The sequence below is a fragment of the Pieris rapae genome, chromosome 13, assembly GCF_905147795.1.
Source record: "Pieris rapae chromosome 13, ilPieRapa1.1, whole genome shotgun sequence".
Taxonomy (NCBI): Eukaryota; Metazoa; Arthropoda; class Insecta; order Lepidoptera; family Pieridae; genus Pieris; species Pieris rapae.
The window spans coordinates 4,984,226-5,006,623 of NC_059521.1; the positions used below are offsets into that span (position 1 = coordinate 4,984,226).

Consider the following 22,398-nt stretch of genomic DNA (forward strand, 5'->3'; position numbering starts at 1 on the left):
TCTATTTTTAATACCTACATTTTGGAATGAATTGAACAATATTTAACCATCGACTTATCTAATTCACAGGAAGCGACTAGTTAAAATATCCTAAATTTAACACTTTATATTTGATTTTGATTGAAGAATTGATTTATAAGTATTAATTTACGACTATCTAGAAACATAGATTTACATTTACATTACATAAACATAGTCTTTTATGTAATCTTATGAGCGTCAATAGACTATATTTTATAAGTATCTTATTACATATTAATTCCTTATTGCTACATCCGCTAGCACTAAACAATATAAGGGGAAGTGTATCGGACTCTGTAGAGTGACTAAAAAAAATTAATAGTTATTCATAAATATTTTGTTCGCAGGTCAAGTAGTATATTTCCAGAAAAAAAATTAAATACAATGTTATATGGGTCAGAGCAATAAGTAAAGTCATATACTTATATTTTAAGCCTAGCTTGTTCAAACACCGCTCAAAGTATAACATTAAAGAGTGAAAAGTATCATCGGGTGGGAGATAAATAGATTAGGACTAGATTGTATGATATCTTATCTCGTGTCGCTATCAGTCCAAGTTAGTATGGCAACTTAAAGCTGAGTTGAGCTTTTCAAAGGTATGTTATATATACTATAATTAAATAACTTTAATTTTCTAAATTTATTTCTATGATCGATGGTATATGGATATATTCTAGGTCGATGAAGATTTAAAGACACGTCTGCAACAATGTTTATGACACTTTGCAGATTGGAGACGCGGTTGCTTCTCTTCTAAATCTTTATGCTTTAAGGTGGTCAGAGGTCTGCATCTATTTTACTGCTGTATCTAGAAGTCAGTTGCAAGATTTTAGGGTTGAGAGTTTCCATCTAGCATCCATTCTTACACTGCTTAACTTTTTGATATGTAGCCAATGAGTATTCTGTCTGTGCATTTTAGAACTCTTTTTATCCTTTAAGACAGCACTAATCTGTGCATAACGTAAACGAAGTGAGTGAAACGGATTTCATTACAAACGTAAAGTAGCATAGCCTTGGCCGCCGTGGCCTCGATATTACCAATACTTTTGGAGAACTGTGTCACCGGGTAAATAGATTACAGAGGAAACTTTTTAAAATGTAAAAACCATTAGTACACAAAACTAAAATACGAACGATATAAGAGCGGTTGTGATTATTTTATAACACTTAAGAAAATAATATATGTAGTTTAACCTATATGATATAATCATATAATGTTATCAAATGGAATTATTTGTGGTATAAAAAGTATAAATTTAATACGTTTGAACAGGGGTCCTCTATATTAAATGATATGTAACTACTAAATTGCGTTTCATATGTTGTTTAGCACACATATATATCAACCAAGTTTTAGTAAAGCTAGTTTCAATATTGGCGAGGTATAAACTTCGTACCAAAAAACTCTTTGATACATATACACATACATTACATACTTATGATATTATTAATGAATGATTATATCCTATTGTACCGCCAAAGCATCAAGGCAGAAACATTTCTACGTCTGTCATCTGTTGAACCTATTTTTTTTTCGCTAAAGCGATCAAATTGTTCGCACTGTCTTTTTTATCCAAAACGTGACTAAATGAGTCACGGAAGAAGCTTGTCCTAAAGTTTGTTGTAGTATAAATTAAAAAGCTCATATTTCCTAGATTTTTATCACCAGGTCAACCTGGCTGCGATTCACACACTTAAACTTTTGCTTGAACGCTCTTTTTGTGACAAGCACTTGTCCATTTGACCGACATGCTGTGCTGCGACCCAATTAGCAATTCTTCATTATTTCAGTTTTAATTTTAAAATGGAACTAACTTTCCTATTTTTCTTGAGAAATATAGGTTATGGTTTCAAATATACGAAAATTTTCTGTAAAATACCTAAATATATAAAATATAGGATATAATATAATAAAATACCAAAATATGTTGTATTATTTGATTTGAGAACTGGCAGTAAATTTAAAATTAGAAGCATTTTATGTATATTAATTTTTTGACGTTCATAGGTGTATATTTTGTTATACTATCATTACCTTTATTCAAAATAAATGATTTTTGAATTTGTAATAGTTTTTGTTTTAAATTTAAGTCATACAACTTTCGCTTTGTATGATAAATAAAAGTAAAAATTTCCAATGACCGACGCGCATGCATGATGAATATCATGAATGTGAATCAAGGAGAGATGTCAGGACCGTACTAAGGCATCCGTGGTTTCTCTCTAACCCTTTGGGGAAAATAAACTTTTTGCTTTCATTTGAACTGACTCAAATAATATACTATACTATTATCAATGGTACTATTTTAATTAGTTTATTAGGTAATTAGTCTGCTTTGTTATTGTCAATGTATCTAGCTGAGAAAACAAAGATATGAACAGAAGACTAAGACCACGAGCAACAACAAAAGATCACAAGCGAAATTAATCAGATTAGTCTAAAATCCTTAATTTTTTAAAAGTCGGTTAATAACAACCCTTAGGTTATACGTCACTTCAGCATTAGCACTGCGTTCTTACGCGACCATGACTAACCGGTATATATTTAAATGAAACCATACATGGAGTCAAGATTAATCTTTACTTTATTCGTATTTATCGAAGTGTTAATGTGAAAAATAAAAGTTCACTGAACGTATATTAATGTTAACAATATTAACTAATTCACGATGATTATATAAATGGTCACAAAATAATAGATACTCCTTGTAGTATTCTTGGCATAACATCAATCTAATCGTGAATATAAATTATTTTTGAATGATTTCGAAAATTAGAGATGATGTGGTTAATAAAGTTTTGCAATTGGTGCGATATTGATTTAACCAAAAAATAAATCAGTAGTACACCCTTTGGTTATGTCTGGTCATTTATGTATCTGTTTTATGATCATTTGTTAATCTAATAGGTAAGTAGGAGATCAGCTGCCGGGTAAGGCAAGCCGGTTTCGTCACAATGTTTTCACCGTTCGAGCGAATGTTAAATGCGCACATAGAAAGAAAGTCAATTGGTGCCCAGCCGCATCACACTTATCACCTCAGGGATGAGAGTCGCACGCTAAAGCCAATAGCCCCATACTGCTGATTGATATAACTATCGGACGGTTTCTTTCGAAACATATATTTCGACCTATCAGACACCATTACTTAAGGCTTCAATCAAGTTAATACGTATGTGTTACCTTCGTTATCTACAAGGTAATAAGGGAAAAACAAAAGAAGTGCAAGAAATATGGTATGTTAATGAAATAGTGAAGTAGTTAACGACAATAGCACTTGTATGAAAGGAAACGCTGTCGTGAGCTGTATCGTGGAAACTCGAGTTTCTGGCCTTGTTCCGGCACGATTGCACTAGTGGCTTTTCTTACACAATATGACTATTTTGAGGGCATGAAGCAGTTTGTGCATAATTTTTTGTATGAGGAGATGCTTGATTAAAATACTTCACGCTGGCCATGAGTCTTTTTTGCTGTATGATTATTTTCTTTGAAGTCTCTGGATTACGTTATTTGCCAACCCGTTTCTTTACATTATTTGACTTATTGTATTGTTTTATTTATCTAGTAGACAATAGAGAACAGCAGTCAAATGACCGTATCATATTATGAGTGTCGGGTTTTTGAAGTGTACACGAACATCAACTATGCGGCATCATATTAAATTTAATTCCGTTATTATTTATTGTGGTCGCGATATATACGGTTAGTTAAATACTTATTCAACTGTATTATCCTGAAATGTAAAAAAAAAATACGTTTATTTTCGAACATAAGATCCTCATGGTATCACTTATTCTATTAAATCGTCATTAAATTCGAACCTGTGGGCATCCCCCTACTTATCGGCAAAGAAGACAGAGGGTGTAGGCCAAGAGAAAAAGCCGGCGTAAAAAACTCTCGGTACTATTTTATAAAAAAGCAAATCATAGAAGTAGCCTGCCCAGTACTAATCCCAGGCCCTTTTATCAACTAGATAATCGCTAACTTTATAGTAAGCCTTTTTACACAGCTAAAATAGGCGCTTTCTTTAAGAAAGCGCCTATTTTTGTGCAAACATGTGAACATCATTCAAAGGCCCTTCACACTGATTATTATGGGTAATTTTTTAAAGAAGTGGACTTAATATAAAAATGGTTTAAATCTTGTGAAATGATTCAAGGTTTGGTGTAGTGTCAACAGTAACTTATCTCAAAATATTTACAACAAAACTCAACAAAATATTTTAATCAAGTATTGTTTGGAAATTTTAAGTGTTCAGATAAAATCAGGTCAGACATTGTTTTCATTGCCAAGTTTTTAGTCGTTTTCGGTTTTGATTTTCTATTGTTTTCACTATTAAAAATGTACAAAACAATAGTTTCCGAATCCCAAAAGTAAATAGGACGAGACTGATTTTTTGTATTATTACAAAATAACTAAAACTTTATTAAAAGTTTCATCCGGTGGAAGTTATGAAGTGTTTTTATGTGTAAGGAAGTGCGTTTATGTAGGTTTTAAACATTTCAAATATATAAGACTCGCGTTTCTATAGAAAACGGTTATAAGATAAAGGAACGAACAATATGCACGCACATTGATCAAATGAAAATTTTAAATATTGAGTATATAATTTTATTTTTATCAGATAAAATATTAAACTTTTAAAATGTGTTATAATACATACTAAGGAGATCAACATTCTTAAGGAAGCCGAACGGAACCGGAAGGACATTAAGCATTAAAGGATATTGTTTTTTTTTTGTTTTTTTTTTTAATCTAGCGTCACGTTTAAGCCCACACAATTACCCTACAAGTAAAGTACCTTAGCACTACAGGAATTTGGGATGCTTACACACATGTTAAACGTTGCATGTGTCTAGCAAAAAATTACAGGAAAACAATCTCATAGCGTACTTACTTTGAACATCAGTTGCTCCAGAAATACTATAATATTAAGAAAATTTTAAACTGTGAGCCAAAATAAAACAGGGTTATGAAAAATACAATGGTGATATTTTAAATTATTAATTGTTATAATCTATTAAATATCGAATATACGGATAAAGATACGAATTAGATAAAAAATATATCTAAATGTCTATTTATAATCAACTTGATAGAGATGATAATACTAAACTAGATCTAATAAATGTAACTAGTTTTATGAAGTATTTTAATAACCCTGTTAAAAATTAAGTTAATTTAAACATTTATTTTTAAATTATTTATATTTTTCATTGTGGAAAATATGACTTTCATAAATCAACAAAATCCAACTTATCTAATAATTATAATTATTGTTAATATGTGTGTGATCCAAGATGACTCGAACCTTACATTTACCAAAATTATAAAATAATTATTATACTAGTAATCAAATTTCAAAACAACGTTTTTTATAATTCAGAGCAGTTAATAAAAATTCCCCTAGACTCTTTATTGTTGTTTATCTATATCCATTGACTAAAATTATGCTTGGTATATAAAACTACATTTACCTTCATAATTACACGCAACACAAAAATCCTATATACTTTAAAGCACACTCAATCAGCAAACCAAATGTTGTTAATGAAACTATCTCAAAAAAATATTTTGACAATAGTACTCGTAATTTTCCCTCCAATATCACTATATCACAGACTACGCTATTAAGGAACAATTCGGAAACAGAATAGCCACAGAGTAAAAACACTCAAATTTCGACTAACCTTAATGACACTCGTGCTTGCAACGTGTTCGCTCTGCGAGGTAGCTGACTTGGCGTCTTGGTGTATACTGGCTGATGACACTTGGCCGCTCTTGACTTCGCTCATGCGCATTGGCGACTTGACCGAGATACTTCTCAAGGTAACTAAACACGATTATGTTCTATCGAGAGGGTTCATAAGTTTTTGCTAATGATTATTTTGATATCGATTTAAATGCGACAATAATTAACCGTATAAACAGTTTCAATAATAAACGGCGCTTTTAATTGGGTTACGTATTGCGCTATTTTATAACCCATCAAGCGGTGATTCACATTTTTTATAGTAGATCTAGGCATAAGTAAATCAACAGTTTCATTCGTTAAATGAAAAAAAAAATTTTTACAAAAGTCTTCTATGCCAAAGTTTTCAGAGCAATCTTAGTGAGATATAGAATGAAATGAACAAAACTACGTAGGTACAAAATAAAATCTCCTTGGGGCTTGTGGGCCCCTTCGTTAAAAAATAACTAACATAATCAAATATTGGAGTGGAGTTTCAAGAGTGGAGAAACGCAGCTTAAAAAAATTGTATCGAATTACTGTTATTATTTTTGTTTCCAATTGCAATTAAGGTACTGTTGTTTAAGTATCAGTTAACCACTAATACTTACTTAACAATGTAGGTACTTAACAGAAAAAATTACCAAATATTCGGTAGCTATACGATTTTTATAAAAATCCGCTTGTTGAACACGCGAAAATCGCGCGTGATTAACATAAGAAACGTTTCGAAAAATGATCAAATAAATAATATTTAATCAAAGTAAAGTAAGAAACAAGATAAAAGTCGCTAGGTTTAAAGGCCATAAAATCGGTTATTGTTACTATTTTCTTCATAATAGTGAGTCGATAATAAGGTGGATTAAAAGTACGCGTCGCGACAGTATGGCGACAAGCGAATAGGATTGGTGGCGGGGGCGGGAGCGGGCCGCGAGAGGGGAAGCGACGCGGCGAGCGACGCGTCACGCGGCAATCCCCAGTCCGCATCCGCGCGTTACTTAAGTCGCTATCGCCGTATAACCCGCTCCGCTATGAAAGGCAAAGGAAAAACCAAAGGTGCAAAAACCAAAAACATGGACAAACTTATCGCTGCCGTGCAGGCGAGAGAGTGTTTGTGGGATAAAAGTTATAGGGGCCACCGAAATCGTTTTAAATTGGAGAGATACTGGAACGAAGTAGCAGCAGAAGTCGGAACAACAAGTGAGTATAGGTGAACGCCCGAGCGAGTACACCGTCCGGCCATGAATATTACGGCCTGCGGGGAGTCAACGTTTCGCCGCTTTAAAAAATCGATGCTGTGATTATGCCAGCGCCGTAAGACATGTTTACCAAGCGTTCCCACTGTAGTGTTGTGTATTTTGTACAGATGGCAGTTTTTTACATAAACTATCTATTTCTTTTATCTTAAAATTGAATAATTTACTAAAGATCACAAGCTCTAACATTAGCTTTAACATTAGATAAAGGTTTTTCACGTTTATTATATTTAAAAACATATTTCAAATCGTATTTATGTGTTGTTTTGAATTTTTTGAATTTTTATACAAATACAACATTTTTACATAATAATTAGCGCAAAATAATGGTAAGACATATAGAATTACATACGATATCATCCGTTAATCGTTTTTGTAGGGCTTAGAAAGGTAGAGTTATTCCGGATAATATATCCGGCACGGGAGTTTTTGTAAATGAACCGGGTCTGCAGAATTATATTAAAATTTAACATTAACAACAACAACAAGGTTTATTAGGTACTGCAATAGTGATTCATTTATAATTTACTTCTTTTTTTAATAAATACGACAGCTACAATTTTCTCCACTAGACTTTATTTTATTTGCCATTCATTAGATATATAAAGAATGGCAAATATTTGAATGAATTAATGAGTAAAGATTTTTAGGGATGTTTAGGTTGCGATATATAAAACTCCCTAATAACTTGTCGAGAAGAGGTGAAGATGGAACTGAATGTATAAGAATGTATAATGAATAATATTTTTTAATACAGTTGCTCAAAAAGTGGCATATTGCAGGGAGGTATAGCGTTCGGAAAGAGGGCTATTACACACTCGTGCTTTTTCTTTGCCATTCCCGCACTCGTGCGTTCTCTTTGCAAACTGTCAAAACAATGTGTATTGAAAAGAAAAAACAACCACGAAGGTTTTATTAATAAGATTCATAGAAGTTTTTATGATATATGATTTCTAAATATTATAATAATTGGATTCAATAAGTTCGGTTAGGTTTCTTTTCATTTCATATCAATTAAAAAAATATTAAAAAGAATTTTATAATACATATATGCAAATACGTATTTTTAAAAAGTTTACTAATAATTGGATTCAATAAGTTAGGTTAGGTTTATTTTATTTCACATCAATAAAAAAATCTTAAAAAGAAAAAACTAACCATGAAGTTTTTACTAAAAAAATCACAGAAGTTTTTATGATTCATGCAAATATTTAAAAAAAACTATTTGTTTCAATATCAGATTTAATGATTGGATTCAATGAGTTAGATTTGGTTTTCTTTCAATAAAAATAGTCTACTGAAGAATTGGCTGTATGGGCCAAGTTCCTTTTGCCTACCCAGAATGGGTGAAGAAAAGAAAAAACAAGCTTTGCTCATTCTTTGCGGTTGGCGCCATTTTCCAAAAATGTTCTTGCGAGTTGAGTTATTTGTTGCACAAAATGAGTAATTTCGACGATATTTTATTTGAATGAATACCACCCGAACTCAGTATAATTGCACAAAATGCTTCGGAGAACAATTTACCGGAAACATATAAGTCGCTACATATCTACGTGCAACGAATTTATTCCGTAGAGAGAAGAGAAAAAAAGCAAATAGTTTAATTAAATTGCTTAATTTTTCGCAACTGTATTAAAAATAGTCGTTCAGTACACGTGCGGTACCGTCATTGCAACTTTCAACCCTCACCTTCGGCTGCGCCTCGGCTCGGGTAGACATTTGTCGAAACTCTTTGCAATGACAGGCTTTCCGCACTTGTAATGAAATATACTATAACAAAACTGCGTGCATTTGTATAAAAAACTTAACCTATGCTTAAAAGTAGTAATAACATGTTGTGTTAAAACGCCAGCCAATACGCGCAGGGTGTGGACGAAAGGGATCTTTCGCTACCTGACTAGAGTTTCAACAATTTTATGAATGAGAGTAAAAAATTAGTATGAAAATATAATTACTGAATTATTAATATGGATATGTATTATTACGATAGATACCTACATCGTAATGATAATTGTAATATAGATTTCAAATTTTAAACAAACTCTTACATAACGTAAAATGCAATTATTCATACAGTTTCTTAATTTAAAAATGGTATTCCAGGTCTAAACTGTAGGAAAAAATGGAAGAATCTCAAAGATCAATGTCGGAAAGAAATAAAAAAGAATCAAGAAGTGTCAGACTGGCCACATTTCGAGAAATTGAAATTTATTCACAATCAGTTTGTGGTAGATGAAGAAGAAGCAGAGGATACCGCTGAAGAAGTGTTTAATTCTTTAGATGAATCAATTAAAACACCGAAACTCGGTTACACAATGCGTAAAAAGCTGCTTATGAATAAACGGCGAATAATAGATGTTGATATGGATAAATTAATCGAACTAGTGAGGACGAGAGAGATTATATGGAATAGGCAGCTAAAGGGCCATCATAATTGGTACAAACTAGATGAAGCTTGGAAGGAAATTGCCGCTGAGTTGGGAGTTACACGTAAGTGCTTTTGTCATTCGTTCATTTTCAATAGATACATACGTATTTTTAACTTTTTTTCATAAAACTAATCAAAATAACTGTACATATTTTGTCAACTAAAAGTTTGTGTCTAGGTAAACATTGTTACAGTTATTATTTATAAGACAAAAAGCAATTTGCGGTAGGCGTGATTACAATACGGCAGAACATTTAGGGAGACTTGGTTGAAGATGTTTCAATACATTAAATATGAATAATAATTACAGAGACAATCAACTGTCGTATTAAAATTTTTTTTAAAGATAAATTATAAACACTTTAATCTTGATGTATTCTAAATTTGTACTCTTATCCTACATACAGTACAGTATGCAGTTAATTGCAGTTTTTGAAAAAAAAAATATTTTCAGTTAAACAATTACACAGACAAGTTTTGTTTGATTTATTAAATGCATCAAGCCAAACGATCAGAACACGATTTCCGAAATTAATGTGTTAGATGATACAGAAGTTTCACCTTCATATTAAAAACATACCGGAGTGATGTGCGAAGTTGATGCCAAAATTGGCCTCTTGTGTTTATCATGTAGTTCCACTAAAGGTTATTAAATAAAGAACAAAATTTTACAGGTGACGAAGCCAGGCTAAAATGGAAGTATCTACGCGATCAAGCGCGAAAAGAAATGCGGAAACAAGATTCTGACTGGGGGCTGCTACCTAAACTTCAGTTTCTTGAGAATCAGTTCTTCGACAACGATGACGCTGAATTCGCTGATGATTCTTATAGCCAAGATTTCGATGCGGAGCAACCAAGCAATTACTACACCAACGCTGAACCTGAAACAGCGGCCGTTGATGAAGAAGTAGCTCATGATACCTCAGCAAGAGAAGATGAATTCGACGAATTTGATACGAAACCTATTATAATGGAAACTGACTTTTATGATGATGATGAGGAAATACCGAAGTGTGGTGAAACGGCAGAAGTGGCCAAGGATGAAGATATAGGTTTCTTTAACAGTCTCTTGCCACATGTGAAGAAACTCGGGCCAGCTAAGAAATTAATGCTAAGAATGAAAATACAAGAGTTAGTATATAATACAGTTTACAATACATAGAATACGTTGTATGCGGTTGAGTTTGATTAAAAAGAACTGTCGGGTTAACGGGTTTAACATCTCCTTTATTGTGCATACCAGAAATGGTTGCCCGGCCCAACACTCAGGCATATCTCTGAACATTTTTATGATTAAAAATCTTGGTTATGTTAGCCATAACTAGCAAAACCAAACAACTAATTATTATCATTATTATTATAAAGCTGTATGAGTATATAGTGCTTATAACAATGTTTTCTAAGATGGGGCCCCATATTCATATAATAAATTGTTAGGGGGATCTGAATTATTCTGAATTTGAATTTCAGTTTTTCTTTATACGTATACGTATGAAATTTCTTCAAAATCTAACATATTTATGTGAACAATTCATTTTTAATACCATTCGTGATTATATATATATACGTAGAGAGATCAATGTTGTAGAGGGCTAGAATTACTTTGAATAACGAAACGTAGAACTGCATTGTAATTATTACTGTCATCTGTGATGTTTAGACCAATCATAATATGGGCGGTCAGTTTCTAAAACTTTGTTTAATGGATCTAACGGATTGACAGATCGTGCCGTTTGTCTCTGGACTTCAGTTGACCTATCACAATCGATGACGATGACGTCATTCGTCTATTGTTTTACAATCTTACTCCCGCGTAATTTGGTTATTCTTATTGTAATCGTAAATAGTTTAATTGTAATATATTAGCTTAGATTAAACATAGGTGTAGTGTTGTAAAAGTAACAATATTTTGTTAAAAAGTAATGATATATTTTTTAAAATTTATATTTAAATTATGTAGTTAACATAAATAAGACTTGCACAATAAAAAGTTTAGTGATTTATTAAAGTTATTAATATCATTCAACCAGAAGATATAATGTAAAACTTATATTTATGAGTTTTACATTTAGGTTAAAATTCATACCATGTATGTACCTACTGCTCACTTTATGCTTCTTGAGAAGTTAGTTGATTGATGTGATTAGAAATGTAAGAAATTGCCTACGGTCTGTCGTCGTGAGATGAGGATGATTCTAAAGGAGATAGCGTTGAGTCTTACTTCAGTACGTCAAGAATGCATTGGCTTTAGTCTCATTTCTGAATGTTAGCCTTAGCACGCTTTATAAATTATAGTTATTTGGAAATTTAAATAAGTAATATACTGCGTATGTAATCTATAGCGGTCCTTAGTTAATGACGCAATTGTAAAACAAATATATTTTCAAGAAGATATATGGTAACTTTTTTATACGTGTTGTAATTATAATATTGATTATATCATGTTATCACAATACCTACAATTATTAGCTAGCTCGTAGAAAATACAATCGCTGTAAACTTTACATTCCAAATTTAAATTACTTTATAATTAAAGTGATTAACTATTAATATGGTTTTTTTTTTCATTATACATTTATTTGACGTAAAGCTACACTGTATTCTATAATATTTCCATATAAGGACGTAATACACAGTGTTAAACCTTGTCTCTGAGTCTCACAATAAGTATCTAGTTGCTAAGTATGTCAAAATTTGATGGAAGTGACTATAACTACTTGTGGAAAGAAAATTACATAGATGGAACATAGCTACATATTTCTCTTATAAAAAGGAAAGAGCATACCATACAGTGTTTAGATGCTTTATATAATTTTAGTATTAATAAATGAAACCTAAATAGGACGAATGTATTTACGATTATTTTATTTCGCAATCTCAAAGAAAATTATAGAAAAATAGACTGACGGATATTTTTAAAATTTATTACTTTGGAATATTTTTATTAATGAAGCTATTGCTATATTAAAAACGTTAAAACTATGAATTCAATTTAACCGACCTTGGTTAAGTGAATAGAGTTTTAGTTAGACCTTGAACGTACGTGAATGTATACAAACTACACAGGAGTAACATAATTTTCACTTATGACAACCCTATAAATCTTCTTTATTACGACATCAAAGCTTTTCTCGGTCATTCCTCAATTAGAAACCGTAAAGCAAACTCAAATAGGGTTGGCACGCAAAAATAAATCTGAAAGCTATAAGAGAAATAAGATTGCTAATGTGGAAGAGAGGAATGGTGTATCTATGGTATTTATTTGAGAGAGACGTTCTAAAACCTTTATAACTTTTTTGTCGAAGACTTGTGTGAAACAAATGGCTGCCAAGGTTATTGAAATATACTTATAACTAAATATGGGTTTTTCACATATGTGTGAAAAAATTCCTAATCGATCTTTATAGTATTAAATAGTAGTTTTACTTTTAAAATAATATTGTCTTGATTCATATTCCGCAACAATTGTACTACGATATATTGTAGTTCGAACTTTCAAAGGAGCTCTGGCTGCTTTATTAAATATTTTTTAAAGTTAAATATTCGGCTTAGCTACATACGAAATAACAAGGTCTTCAGCAATCGATTTCTAAATATTTAGACAATAGAACTATCCCTTATATCAGTATCTTGAAATAATTTTTAAACAATACAAAAATTATGACAACCCTACATCCAGTGCATAACCGACTATAACCATCAAAACAATCAATATTGATGTATTGTTCATATTCCCAATACGTCTTATTCGGAACACTAAATTGGGGCAGGCTTCCGTAACTTGCAAATAAAAAATCCTGCAAAAACAAATTAAATTTCTTACGATCAGAGACAAAATGAACTTTGCAACTTCAAGTCACAAGTTTATAATTAACAAATTAAACGTGGTATGTATTTTAGTATTATGTATCATAAATTTTTTTTTTCACCGGATAATCTGGTATTCGTTCTAAATTTGCCCCCGCGCACTTCTGCCATTTATGCACAATTTATTCTATTGTCGTCCATGAGAGTGTAAAAACTTTCGAATTATGTTCGTCAAAGAGTGGCGTACACCACATCATATATAATGCATCAGCATTCTCTATAGTACAAGTAACAATAATACTTATAATTACGGTAAACATGATAGAGAGTTTTCGGATCTCCGGGTGTCTTTGGGAAAATTATCTAATGAATGCAAGGTATCGAGTAATTGATCTTATTAATGCGTAAATCTCCAAATAGTAAATCAATATAAGAGATAGAAATGAGATATGCAATCGGTAATAAACCTACTCAATTAGGGCCACAGTAAAACAGTATGTTGCTCGTGCACCATTCATACAGTTGATTGTTTTACATCCACGCTCTTGGCCCAGATTCAACTTTTAGTCTTTGGTTAACCTAAGCTTTAGTTAAGAGCCTTTTGTTTATTAATCTGTATTTTAAAAAATCCAGGATTTATAAAAAAATACTTTATTCATTTGGTTTCGTTCAAAAAACTTTGTGTTAAATTTGTAATAATGTTTTATACAAATATTTAGATTACCATTTTGAAACCTGTAGCATGATCATAAAGAGTACATTGCCACAAATTTTTCTTGGCCGGCGACTGAAATTGGTACATACTAAAATGGCCATTATGAAATGTCAGAAGAACATTGTTAGTTAGCTCTCAAATACAACTAACTACCAACATCTAAGAAAAAATCCAACTAAAATGTATTTATTTTTATTCCTTGCATTACTATTACAATGGCAAAGTTTTAATGATCAAACGGTTTTTATTGCTAGGTATCTTAAAACATATTATATTAATAATTTAATACAATTACAAAACTTATAATATCAGATGTTCCTAAGTATACATTGTTTTATTAAGACATATAAATAAATAATTAAGTAAGCCTGCATGCCTGCAAATTATTTCCCTTATAATGGTTAATTTTTCTTTACAGGTAATACATGACAGCGACGCTCTTACCGGCCAAGAAATGTATGTGGCACTGTAATTATAAAGAGATTGATGTGAAGATTAATGAAAAACAGTAAACCTTTTACATATACGATATGTGTATGATGGCGTAATAATGTTAGTAGCAAATTCGTAGCAGGCACGATTTGTTTATAAAACGATTTGGCTATGTTCGCGGGCGCTATTATACACGAGCGATGAAAGACATAGGTATTCCGTATATTATAGATAACTGTAATTTTTCGACGGTCGTTAAATTTATTTAGCCTAATATGCAGTTCAGTCAATAATAAAAAAATATTTTATTTTGCTTCTTGACCTACCGAAATATCGAAATTTAGAAGTAATGAGAAATAACTTTCAAAAATTTATATCACTATGTTTTAAGATTAGTGCGCCACTTATAATCAGATCCTTGCTTATCTGTGGCTGTGGCCAACTTTGGCCCCAAATTTGTCACATCGATTAGGTTCATTTCGCTCATAACATAACAATTTCATATGTAATAGTATTTGTACCTAAAATGGCCCTGCCTCGACTAGGTGAGTCGAGGGAGGGCCATTTTTCTAATAGACTTAAGTATATTTTTATAAACCTCATATATATATATATATATATATATATATATATATATATATATATATATATATATTAGTTTTACTAATTAATGAATCGATATATTTTTCCTCTTCGTGTTTGCTATAAGTGCTTGTCACGTAAAATTTTGTTTTGAATTTTTTTGTGTACAAAAGTAGCAGTGTGCCGAGTATTGGCAAGCATTAGTAAAAAAATTGCTAAAACTTGCAGCAAACATTTGCTGTATATGTTTTGGAAATACACTGTTACGGCTGTGGCCTGGAACCTGAATATTCAGTACATTTATGTGCGATCTACCTATATAGGTTCTCTGGCAAAATAACAATATATACAAGTTTTATTATCAGCAAGATAATATTTCTGAAATTACTCATAAAATTCTAAATTGCCGTTTCATAAAAAGTTATCTGTATAATATTGCTTAAAAAACGTCGACAAGAAACCGTGCCAAGATAAATAATATTAATTAGTATATTTTTTTGTTTCTTGTTGTCTATATTTTGAGACAAGAAATACAGCGATCACATTCTCTTAATATTCCTGAGCGATCAGTTGATTATTACCCACTAAATTGTCAATATAATTAAGCATGAGAATTATAAAAATTACCTGTTTTCACAACAACTAAATAATGTATGTGTACCGTGTCATGAACCAGCGGTGATATTAGATATATTCCAGACGCAATTCGTAATCGAAACCTTTATAACTTTCACTATATATTAACAGTTTACAGTAAGAATAAGTCAGCTACCTAGGAGACACATTTCTGCATGCATTTTCATTAGTTATTAGTCTTCCATACGTAGATACTTGGGAACTAACACTAGGTTTCTCAGGCATTTTCTAAAGCCTGCGAGCATTTGTTATTTGTGCAAATATAAAGAAAAAGGCATTGGTGCATGCTTAAAGATACTTAAATAGCAAGATTCACTCCATCCGAGACAATCCATCATAAAGTCTGCAAGTCGCTTACATGAATGTCTGCAAGTCGCTTAAATGATGCCCTTTAAGAAATGGTTACAGTCTAACAGACGAAGCTATTTCAAACGCGAATGCATCCAACCACAAGTAGGGCAACTTTTCAACCGCTATTTATAGTATTTTTACGATGCTATTATGTTTTATTAATAGTTCACACTCAATAAAATACTGAAAATATGTTGAGATTTTTATGATGTTTGTTGATTTATTTGGAGTTCTTTTGGGCCACGTATTAAAGATTTTTAATTATTTAATACACTGCTAATTCTATAAACTAGTATTATCTCGGTCGACAATAACAAAATTTTATAACAGAAAGCTTTTGTCAAGGACAGTTAAAATAAATTTGATTTATTTTAGAAATTATTAGATTGGTGACGCAAGAGTATTTTTTGTTAAACTACTAATTAATGCAATGTAAACACGTGTTTCGAGAAGGAATTTTTGTTTATTACTTGTAATATATACTATATAGAACAATACTCTGCATGCCTATTATTCAAATCAGTAAACTCGTCAAGTATTCATATATTTTACGGTACCACTTAGCAAAGCGATTAAATACAATGTCGTCATAAAGTTTGGTTTTTATGCGCAATAAAACTACTAAACGGAACGGCTATTGTGCTCGTCTCACCGCAAATCTATTGATGCAGATTGACCCCAATTTTTGTAGGGCTCAAAGCCCGATTTCAATAAGGAAGCCCTTTGTTTGTATACTCTATGGATAGATAATACTATTAGTTTATTACTAGTGCGAAAAACAAAATATAATTTTAAAATAATTGGAATTATTATTTAAACTGTAATTATAACAATAACTAACTATCGTGTATACAATTATCGTACGGTGCAATTTAAATCAGTATTTATAAAACTAGGATTTTACATTTCAACTAGCTTAATTCTGGTATTGAATGTGTTTACATCTAAGCCTAAAGTTAAATCTCTTGCTCATAAAATTATTTAAATATTCATAATTACATTTTTATGAGAATAGTTTATATAGGTTTGTTTTCCTATGTAAAATGTTTGGCTACTCCCTGGTATATTCCAATCGTATTTATCTATGGCAGTGCCCTTATTACATGTGCGGTGATTTTTATACGCGTAGCGGCACTGAATTTCGCGAAAAGTTACTTACTTGCTTAAAATCACTGCATCTTATGCTTAATATAATGGACCGTAAAAAAATTTTAACATTTTTTTATTTATGAAATACTTAACTGTTAAACATCACTATCCAGAAGGTGACAAAGCAAAGAATACATTATTCATGAGAAGTCTATGTAAGGATGATGCAGGAATTTTATGGTAATAGATAACGAGAGATTTTTTTAAACTGATCTAATATATTTTCTATTAGGCTACAAATATGATAATAATGACATTTTGAAATCTTTATTATAATTTTTTTCGATACTATAAACTTTATTTCTTTACCTGAAACAGAACACTTATAAATTAAACCAAGGCAATTTTACGAGTGTGTAAAGTCGGTTAAGTGGCTTGTAGGGGTTTATAGTCAGTCTGTTGACTTCTGAAAACCGATAATACAGCATACTAAAGCCATTCCACTAAAATAGGAAGTAAGATTCCAGAAACACGGGTTTAAACTGCTAAATGCGGAAAGTATTATGCATAATAAAAAAAAACTTCTATCACTTATCCCTAAAATGACTATGTTTTAATACACATTTGGACTGATCGTTATATAATCAATAGATATTTATTACATTCGTTACCCCTTCCTGACCTGAAATTTTACCGATGTCTCCGTATGATTTTAATTTACTCAAATTTGGTTCGGTTTGCGCACATACAAAATAGATGGATAAAATAGTTTTTTGTTTTTTTTTTTTTACTTTTCGTTTGAAATTGGAATGTACAATGCGACACGCAGATAATTACATTTTTACAAACCCAAATAAAACTGCACAATTCTTAGAGTTAAGTTACCTAAATGATTTGTATAAATCTTATTTGATTTCTCGAGAACGTAATATCCGAGGCACTTATTTAGATTTAAATGTTTGCAAACGCGGTATGCTATTATTAGAATTTGTTTATATTAATCGATACGAAATTACCAAACGATTGAAAAAAACCACAAACAGGTTGAAAATAGAAACTCGAAGTGAAATATTGTGAGAATTTTGATTTATTTACGAAGTAATGGCTTGTGGAATCAAACTGTTTAATAAACAATTGATCTACAAATGCATGTTCGCAATTCTTGGCATATTTGTAGTACACCTGTCTTATAAAGTCATTCAATGATTTTAAATTTCACAACAAAAAGTCTAAATGTCAGTTTCGCTACTCGTTTTTGTATAACGCAGTGGTAATTATTGAATTATACGTAAGTTTAGTGGTAAAACAAGATTCGTAACAACGGCGTCGTTCGCTCCTCGATTTTGTATCTAATTTTTCTCCATATACCTACGCTACAACAAGAACGGGTATCGGTTTGTTCTATCATTAGACGGCTTATAAGAACTGCTTCATAATTCTTAACCTAAATGTACGCAGGCCGAGGCGGTTTACATGTTGTGGTTGGCCGAGTACCCAATGGGAGCAATTCTTTGAAGGCCATGGTAAGAGTTAATAGTTCAGTCGAATTGACCGTATGGGCGGAAGATTCGTCGGAGACCGTTTTATGTGAGGAGGCCTCTACCCCTTCTACTGACGTTATTGGATCTAGATAATTGCATTGAATTACTATAACTGATCTTATTAAAGGTAATAATTATTTTGTGTATATGCATTGATATGTTTATGATAAAAAAAATGTTTTCCCTATCCTTCCTAAAACGCTGGCTGGCCACCATGCGTATCCTTGACCCTGGTCTTGTTGTCTGTACCCAGTTGATGCTTTGTGTGTTGGCTAGATCTCGTCATGAGTGATGCCTTGTTTAAAGTTGTTGCAATCTAAAACAGCGCAAGGGACGCGCTGGAGTCAGTATGGCCGTATCGGCGCAATTTTATATATTGTAACAAAAATATAAATAATAATGTAGAACATGAGGAAGTGATAGTATGCGATATTCTGATAATTAGAGACAAAGTTGATCAAGTGGATAAGTTCTTGTAATTAGGCTGTATGTTTACTCCCGATAGAAAGTATAACGGATGATATAGAAAGACGAGTTAATGCTGGTAATAGAAGAAGCGTATCATTCCTTTATAGCTAGGAAATCTCACCGCTTGTCGTACATAGGGGACTGCTTATCGCGAATGTTGTTTGTGACAGAAGAAAGAATGACAGTAGAATACATTCCGTCGAAATGAGAGCGTTATGAAGTATATATGTGTGGTGTAACATTGCGTGGTAGGATAAGTTATAGTGAGATACGGGAGCGGTGTGGGTTAAAAGAGGACAAGGATATATGAAAGGGAATCTGAGGTGATTTGGTCAGGTAGAAAGGATGAATGAGAAGCGGTTAACAAAGCGAGCAAATACAAGGCATGGATGGTGGAGGATTGGAATGGGTACATCTTCCTTCAGTGGCCTCATCTTACATACCTGGACCTAATCCAGGAGGAACTAGGTGAATGTCATGAAAGTGAATGAAACGAGAGAGCTATGTCAGGACCGAAGCAACAGGAGATCCGTAGTCTCTGCCTACATCATTAATCGCAAATAAATCGCGAATAGAGAGAAATAATGTTATTTACACTTACTGGGGCATAGGCAAGTATACACTCGTTTATTAGTTACGTCTTTCTCACATGCCGTCTGCCGAGAATTAGGCATAAAAGTTAGCAAACTTATAAAAAACTCTGAATCCGTTTACTTAAACGTTTCTTGGACCGTTGAACTTATCTTTTCTAAAAACGATTATAATTCTCAATATACCAAAATATCGTTACGTGTATTTAAAGGAATCTGCGCGGGAGTTTCTTTAAAACTAACCGCCCTAAGAACTTGACCTATTTTTGTTGAATATAAACTTTGAATAATTTATACTTGTATAAAGTGTGTGATGAAACTAGCGATGTGCCAAGGCTGCCTCACAGATACCCTGTTTACGATAACAATTTGTTTATTTAATTTCTCAAAACGGTTTCCTGTTGCTGCTCGTTGAGATTGAAATCGCTTTTATTTAGACATTTCAAATGTTCTATTCGGTTTATATAATGGCGTCATGTGTCGAACGATGATTCTCCGTAATTTAGTTCCGATGATAGGTTGAATTGAATGATGATGGTAGACATATGTGGCGGTTAGGACCAATGTTAATTCGCTAATCTGATAGCGGATATCTGATATTTATAATTCCAAGTAAGCCTTGGAAACAAGAGTAAAAGTGTATCCGAATCATTGTAAACCAAACCTTCGTCGATCAATGAGAAACTGTTGGGTTTAATTTATTTTTTCATTAACAAATTAGATTTAGATTAGAGCCACGTTTCTCAAACAGTGGGTTGCGACCCTTGGTAGGTTCGAGTTGCACTTTGTTTAAAAATAAATACTAACTACATATACAAGAATAGTTTCCTTTAAATATGTGCGCTATGTACATATATGTTATTATAATTTTACAGTGTTTACATTACACAGTTTCGCAAGACAGTTTCAATTTTTGGCTTTTTCGTGGATCTCGACATAAAAATGGTTGATGTCTTAGTGAATATCCATTTGACCAATAATATGTTACATTTTTATTATAAAGTTACCAACTTTTCTCGGTGTGATCAATTTCGATCCAAAGTCCTTCGTTAAATGCTTATTTGCAAAAAACTTCTTTTAAATGAAATTTATAATGGTGTAAGCTTAATATATAACATATTGGAAACGGATAAAGTATTATATGTATTAATTATATTCCGTATATTATCATTAATATAATACTTTACTAGTTTTAGTTTTACTAGTATTAACAATATTCCGTATATTAACGACAATGAAGAACACTTTGTTATAGAGCATCATGTCAAAATGTCCATTCGTCTCGACGTTGATAGCTTTAAAAATTGTAAATGTACACTTTGAATTTTGGTACTTTTCATTACATAATATTATTAACGGAAGTGCGTCGCTGATATGAATGACGTTTAAATGGGTTTTAAATGGTTTTTATATGTAGCTTTGGCGATAAATAATGCTTTTATTTTTACGTAAACATTTGTAGAATAATCAAAGTGAATGCGTACTAATATAATGCGTAATAAACGTATAAACTTAAACATTAGTCATCGGAAAATATAGTTTAATATTTTACTTTAAGCCGCTGTTTCCCACTGTAGAGCCAACGTTGGGGGGGCAATTTTATTGTTAAAGATTATATCTGAAAGTTTTATAAAAAATATCAAGGATTTAAAGTTCTGTTTTTCGTTATACGTTGTGATAATTTACTTACTCTGTAAGTGTCGCTAACAATTTTTCAAAACTATCATTTAAATTTCTGAAGTGAACAAAAAATTTTTTTTATCATAAACGTAACATACATAACTTTTAAAATCATTATACTAAAGTATATTGCACAAAACAGGTCTCAATAAGATAAGCAATTGTCTGCCAGTTTTGTCAAATAATAAGTATATATATTGTGAACAATAAGAATTTCTTTGTGAATATGAAAATATTATTTACTATATTAACTAATTTAGGGTAAATATTTGTTTCAAACTGTAACGGTTCCGATAAATTACAAAATTTAGTAGCTTAGAAAACATTACTAACTTAAAGCAATAAATAATAATTTTTCATATTACAGTTACAATGCTTGTGCGCATGAATAGGAAAATTTTCTCAACATTTTTCGAGCGCGCTGACATTCATAGCACTCAGCTGTCAAAGCCCACGGCTTATTTCTGCGGCGTGGAATTATGCGTAAAATGGTACGTTGTCAGTGATAATTATGACATAAATTCTTTATTTCTGGATTTAAACGCGATTTGTATATTTGCCAATTCGTGTCTCAATTTCAGTGAACAAAGTCTCATCTGTATCATTAACTTTTTGCTGTTTTCTTTATAGAATTTTTAGCCACTATTCACAACTTCTTGGAAAAATATAAAATATTTATTACATAAAGCATATGTCGTAAGAATCTCTAAAAATACTGCATGGCTTAAATAATAATAAATTACTTTAACAAGTAGCTTTCGTATAGTCTTGTTGAATGCGACATATATATATATATATTATATGTCGCAGTCAACAAGCTTAATTAGCCGTTCAATCAACAGCCTAGCCTCTTTACTAAGCCGTAGCATTTGTTACAACATTTAATAAACTGACCGGCAGATGCTTAGGGCATTCGTACGATACTGTAACCAAGTGACAAAAATAAAAAAAATATGAAACATCTGACTTTTTCTTTGGATATCATGAGAGACGCTGTATTGACAGTTTGGAAAGTCAAGGCTAGGTGGCAGAAACTGAATAATTGAAAAAAACAGATAAGAAAAGTAATGAAA

General features: G+C 31.7%; 2 protein-coding genes across 5 annotated transcripts in view; one reads left to right on the top strand and one right to left on the bottom strand.

Moving 5' to 3' along the window:
- LOC110997546 overlaps positions 1-22,398 on the bottom strand; it is a 35,781-nt gene that overhangs the window by 9,517 nt on the left and 3,866 nt on the right. Inside the window, exons 1-2 of one of the 4 annotated variants that reach the window (XM_022265752.2) lie at positions 5,710-5,779; positions 4,917-4,942 (exon numbers count right to left, since the gene is read on the bottom strand). The exons of 1 other annotated variant lie outside the window; for it this stretch is intronic. In XM_022265752.2, coding sequence (XP_022121444.2) covers positions 4,917-4,925 — 9 coding nt within the window. In that variant the 5' untranslated portion in view covers positions 4,926-4,942; positions 5,710-5,779. Of the gene's footprint in view, positions 1-4,916; positions 4,943-5,709; positions 5,843-22,398 lie in introns of those variants that run through there. 2 more of the 4 variants (XM_045630779.1, XM_045630781.1) reach the window with 2 other exon arrangements.
- LOC110997547 lies at positions 6,711-11,965 on the top strand. Its single transcript, XM_022265758.2, has 3 exons — positions 6,711-6,950; positions 9,110-9,496; positions 10,109-11,965. Exons 1-3 carry the CDS (start codon positions 6,782-6,784, stop codon positions 10,594-10,596), a joined length of 1,044 nt encoding a protein of 347 aa, XP_022121450.2. The 5' UTR covers positions 6,711-6,781; the 3' UTR covers positions 10,597-11,965.

What these genes read in the sequence shown, in the direction of transcription:
- LOC110997547 (XM_022265758.2), top strand. Translation starts at nt 6,782, where the DNA reads ATGAAAGGCAAAGGAAAAACCAAAGGTGCAAAAACCAAAAACATGGAC. An exon ending in AGCAGAAGTCGGAACAACAA is followed by an intron (nt 6,951 to 9,109) that starts GTGAGTATAGGT and finishes ATGGTATTCCAG; the next exon opens with GTCTAAACTGTAGGAAAAAA. An exon ending in CGCTGAGTTGGGAGTTACAC is followed by an intron (nt 9,497 to 10,108) that starts GTAAGTGCTTTT and finishes AAAATTTTACAG; the next exon opens with GTGACGAAGCCAGGCTAAAA.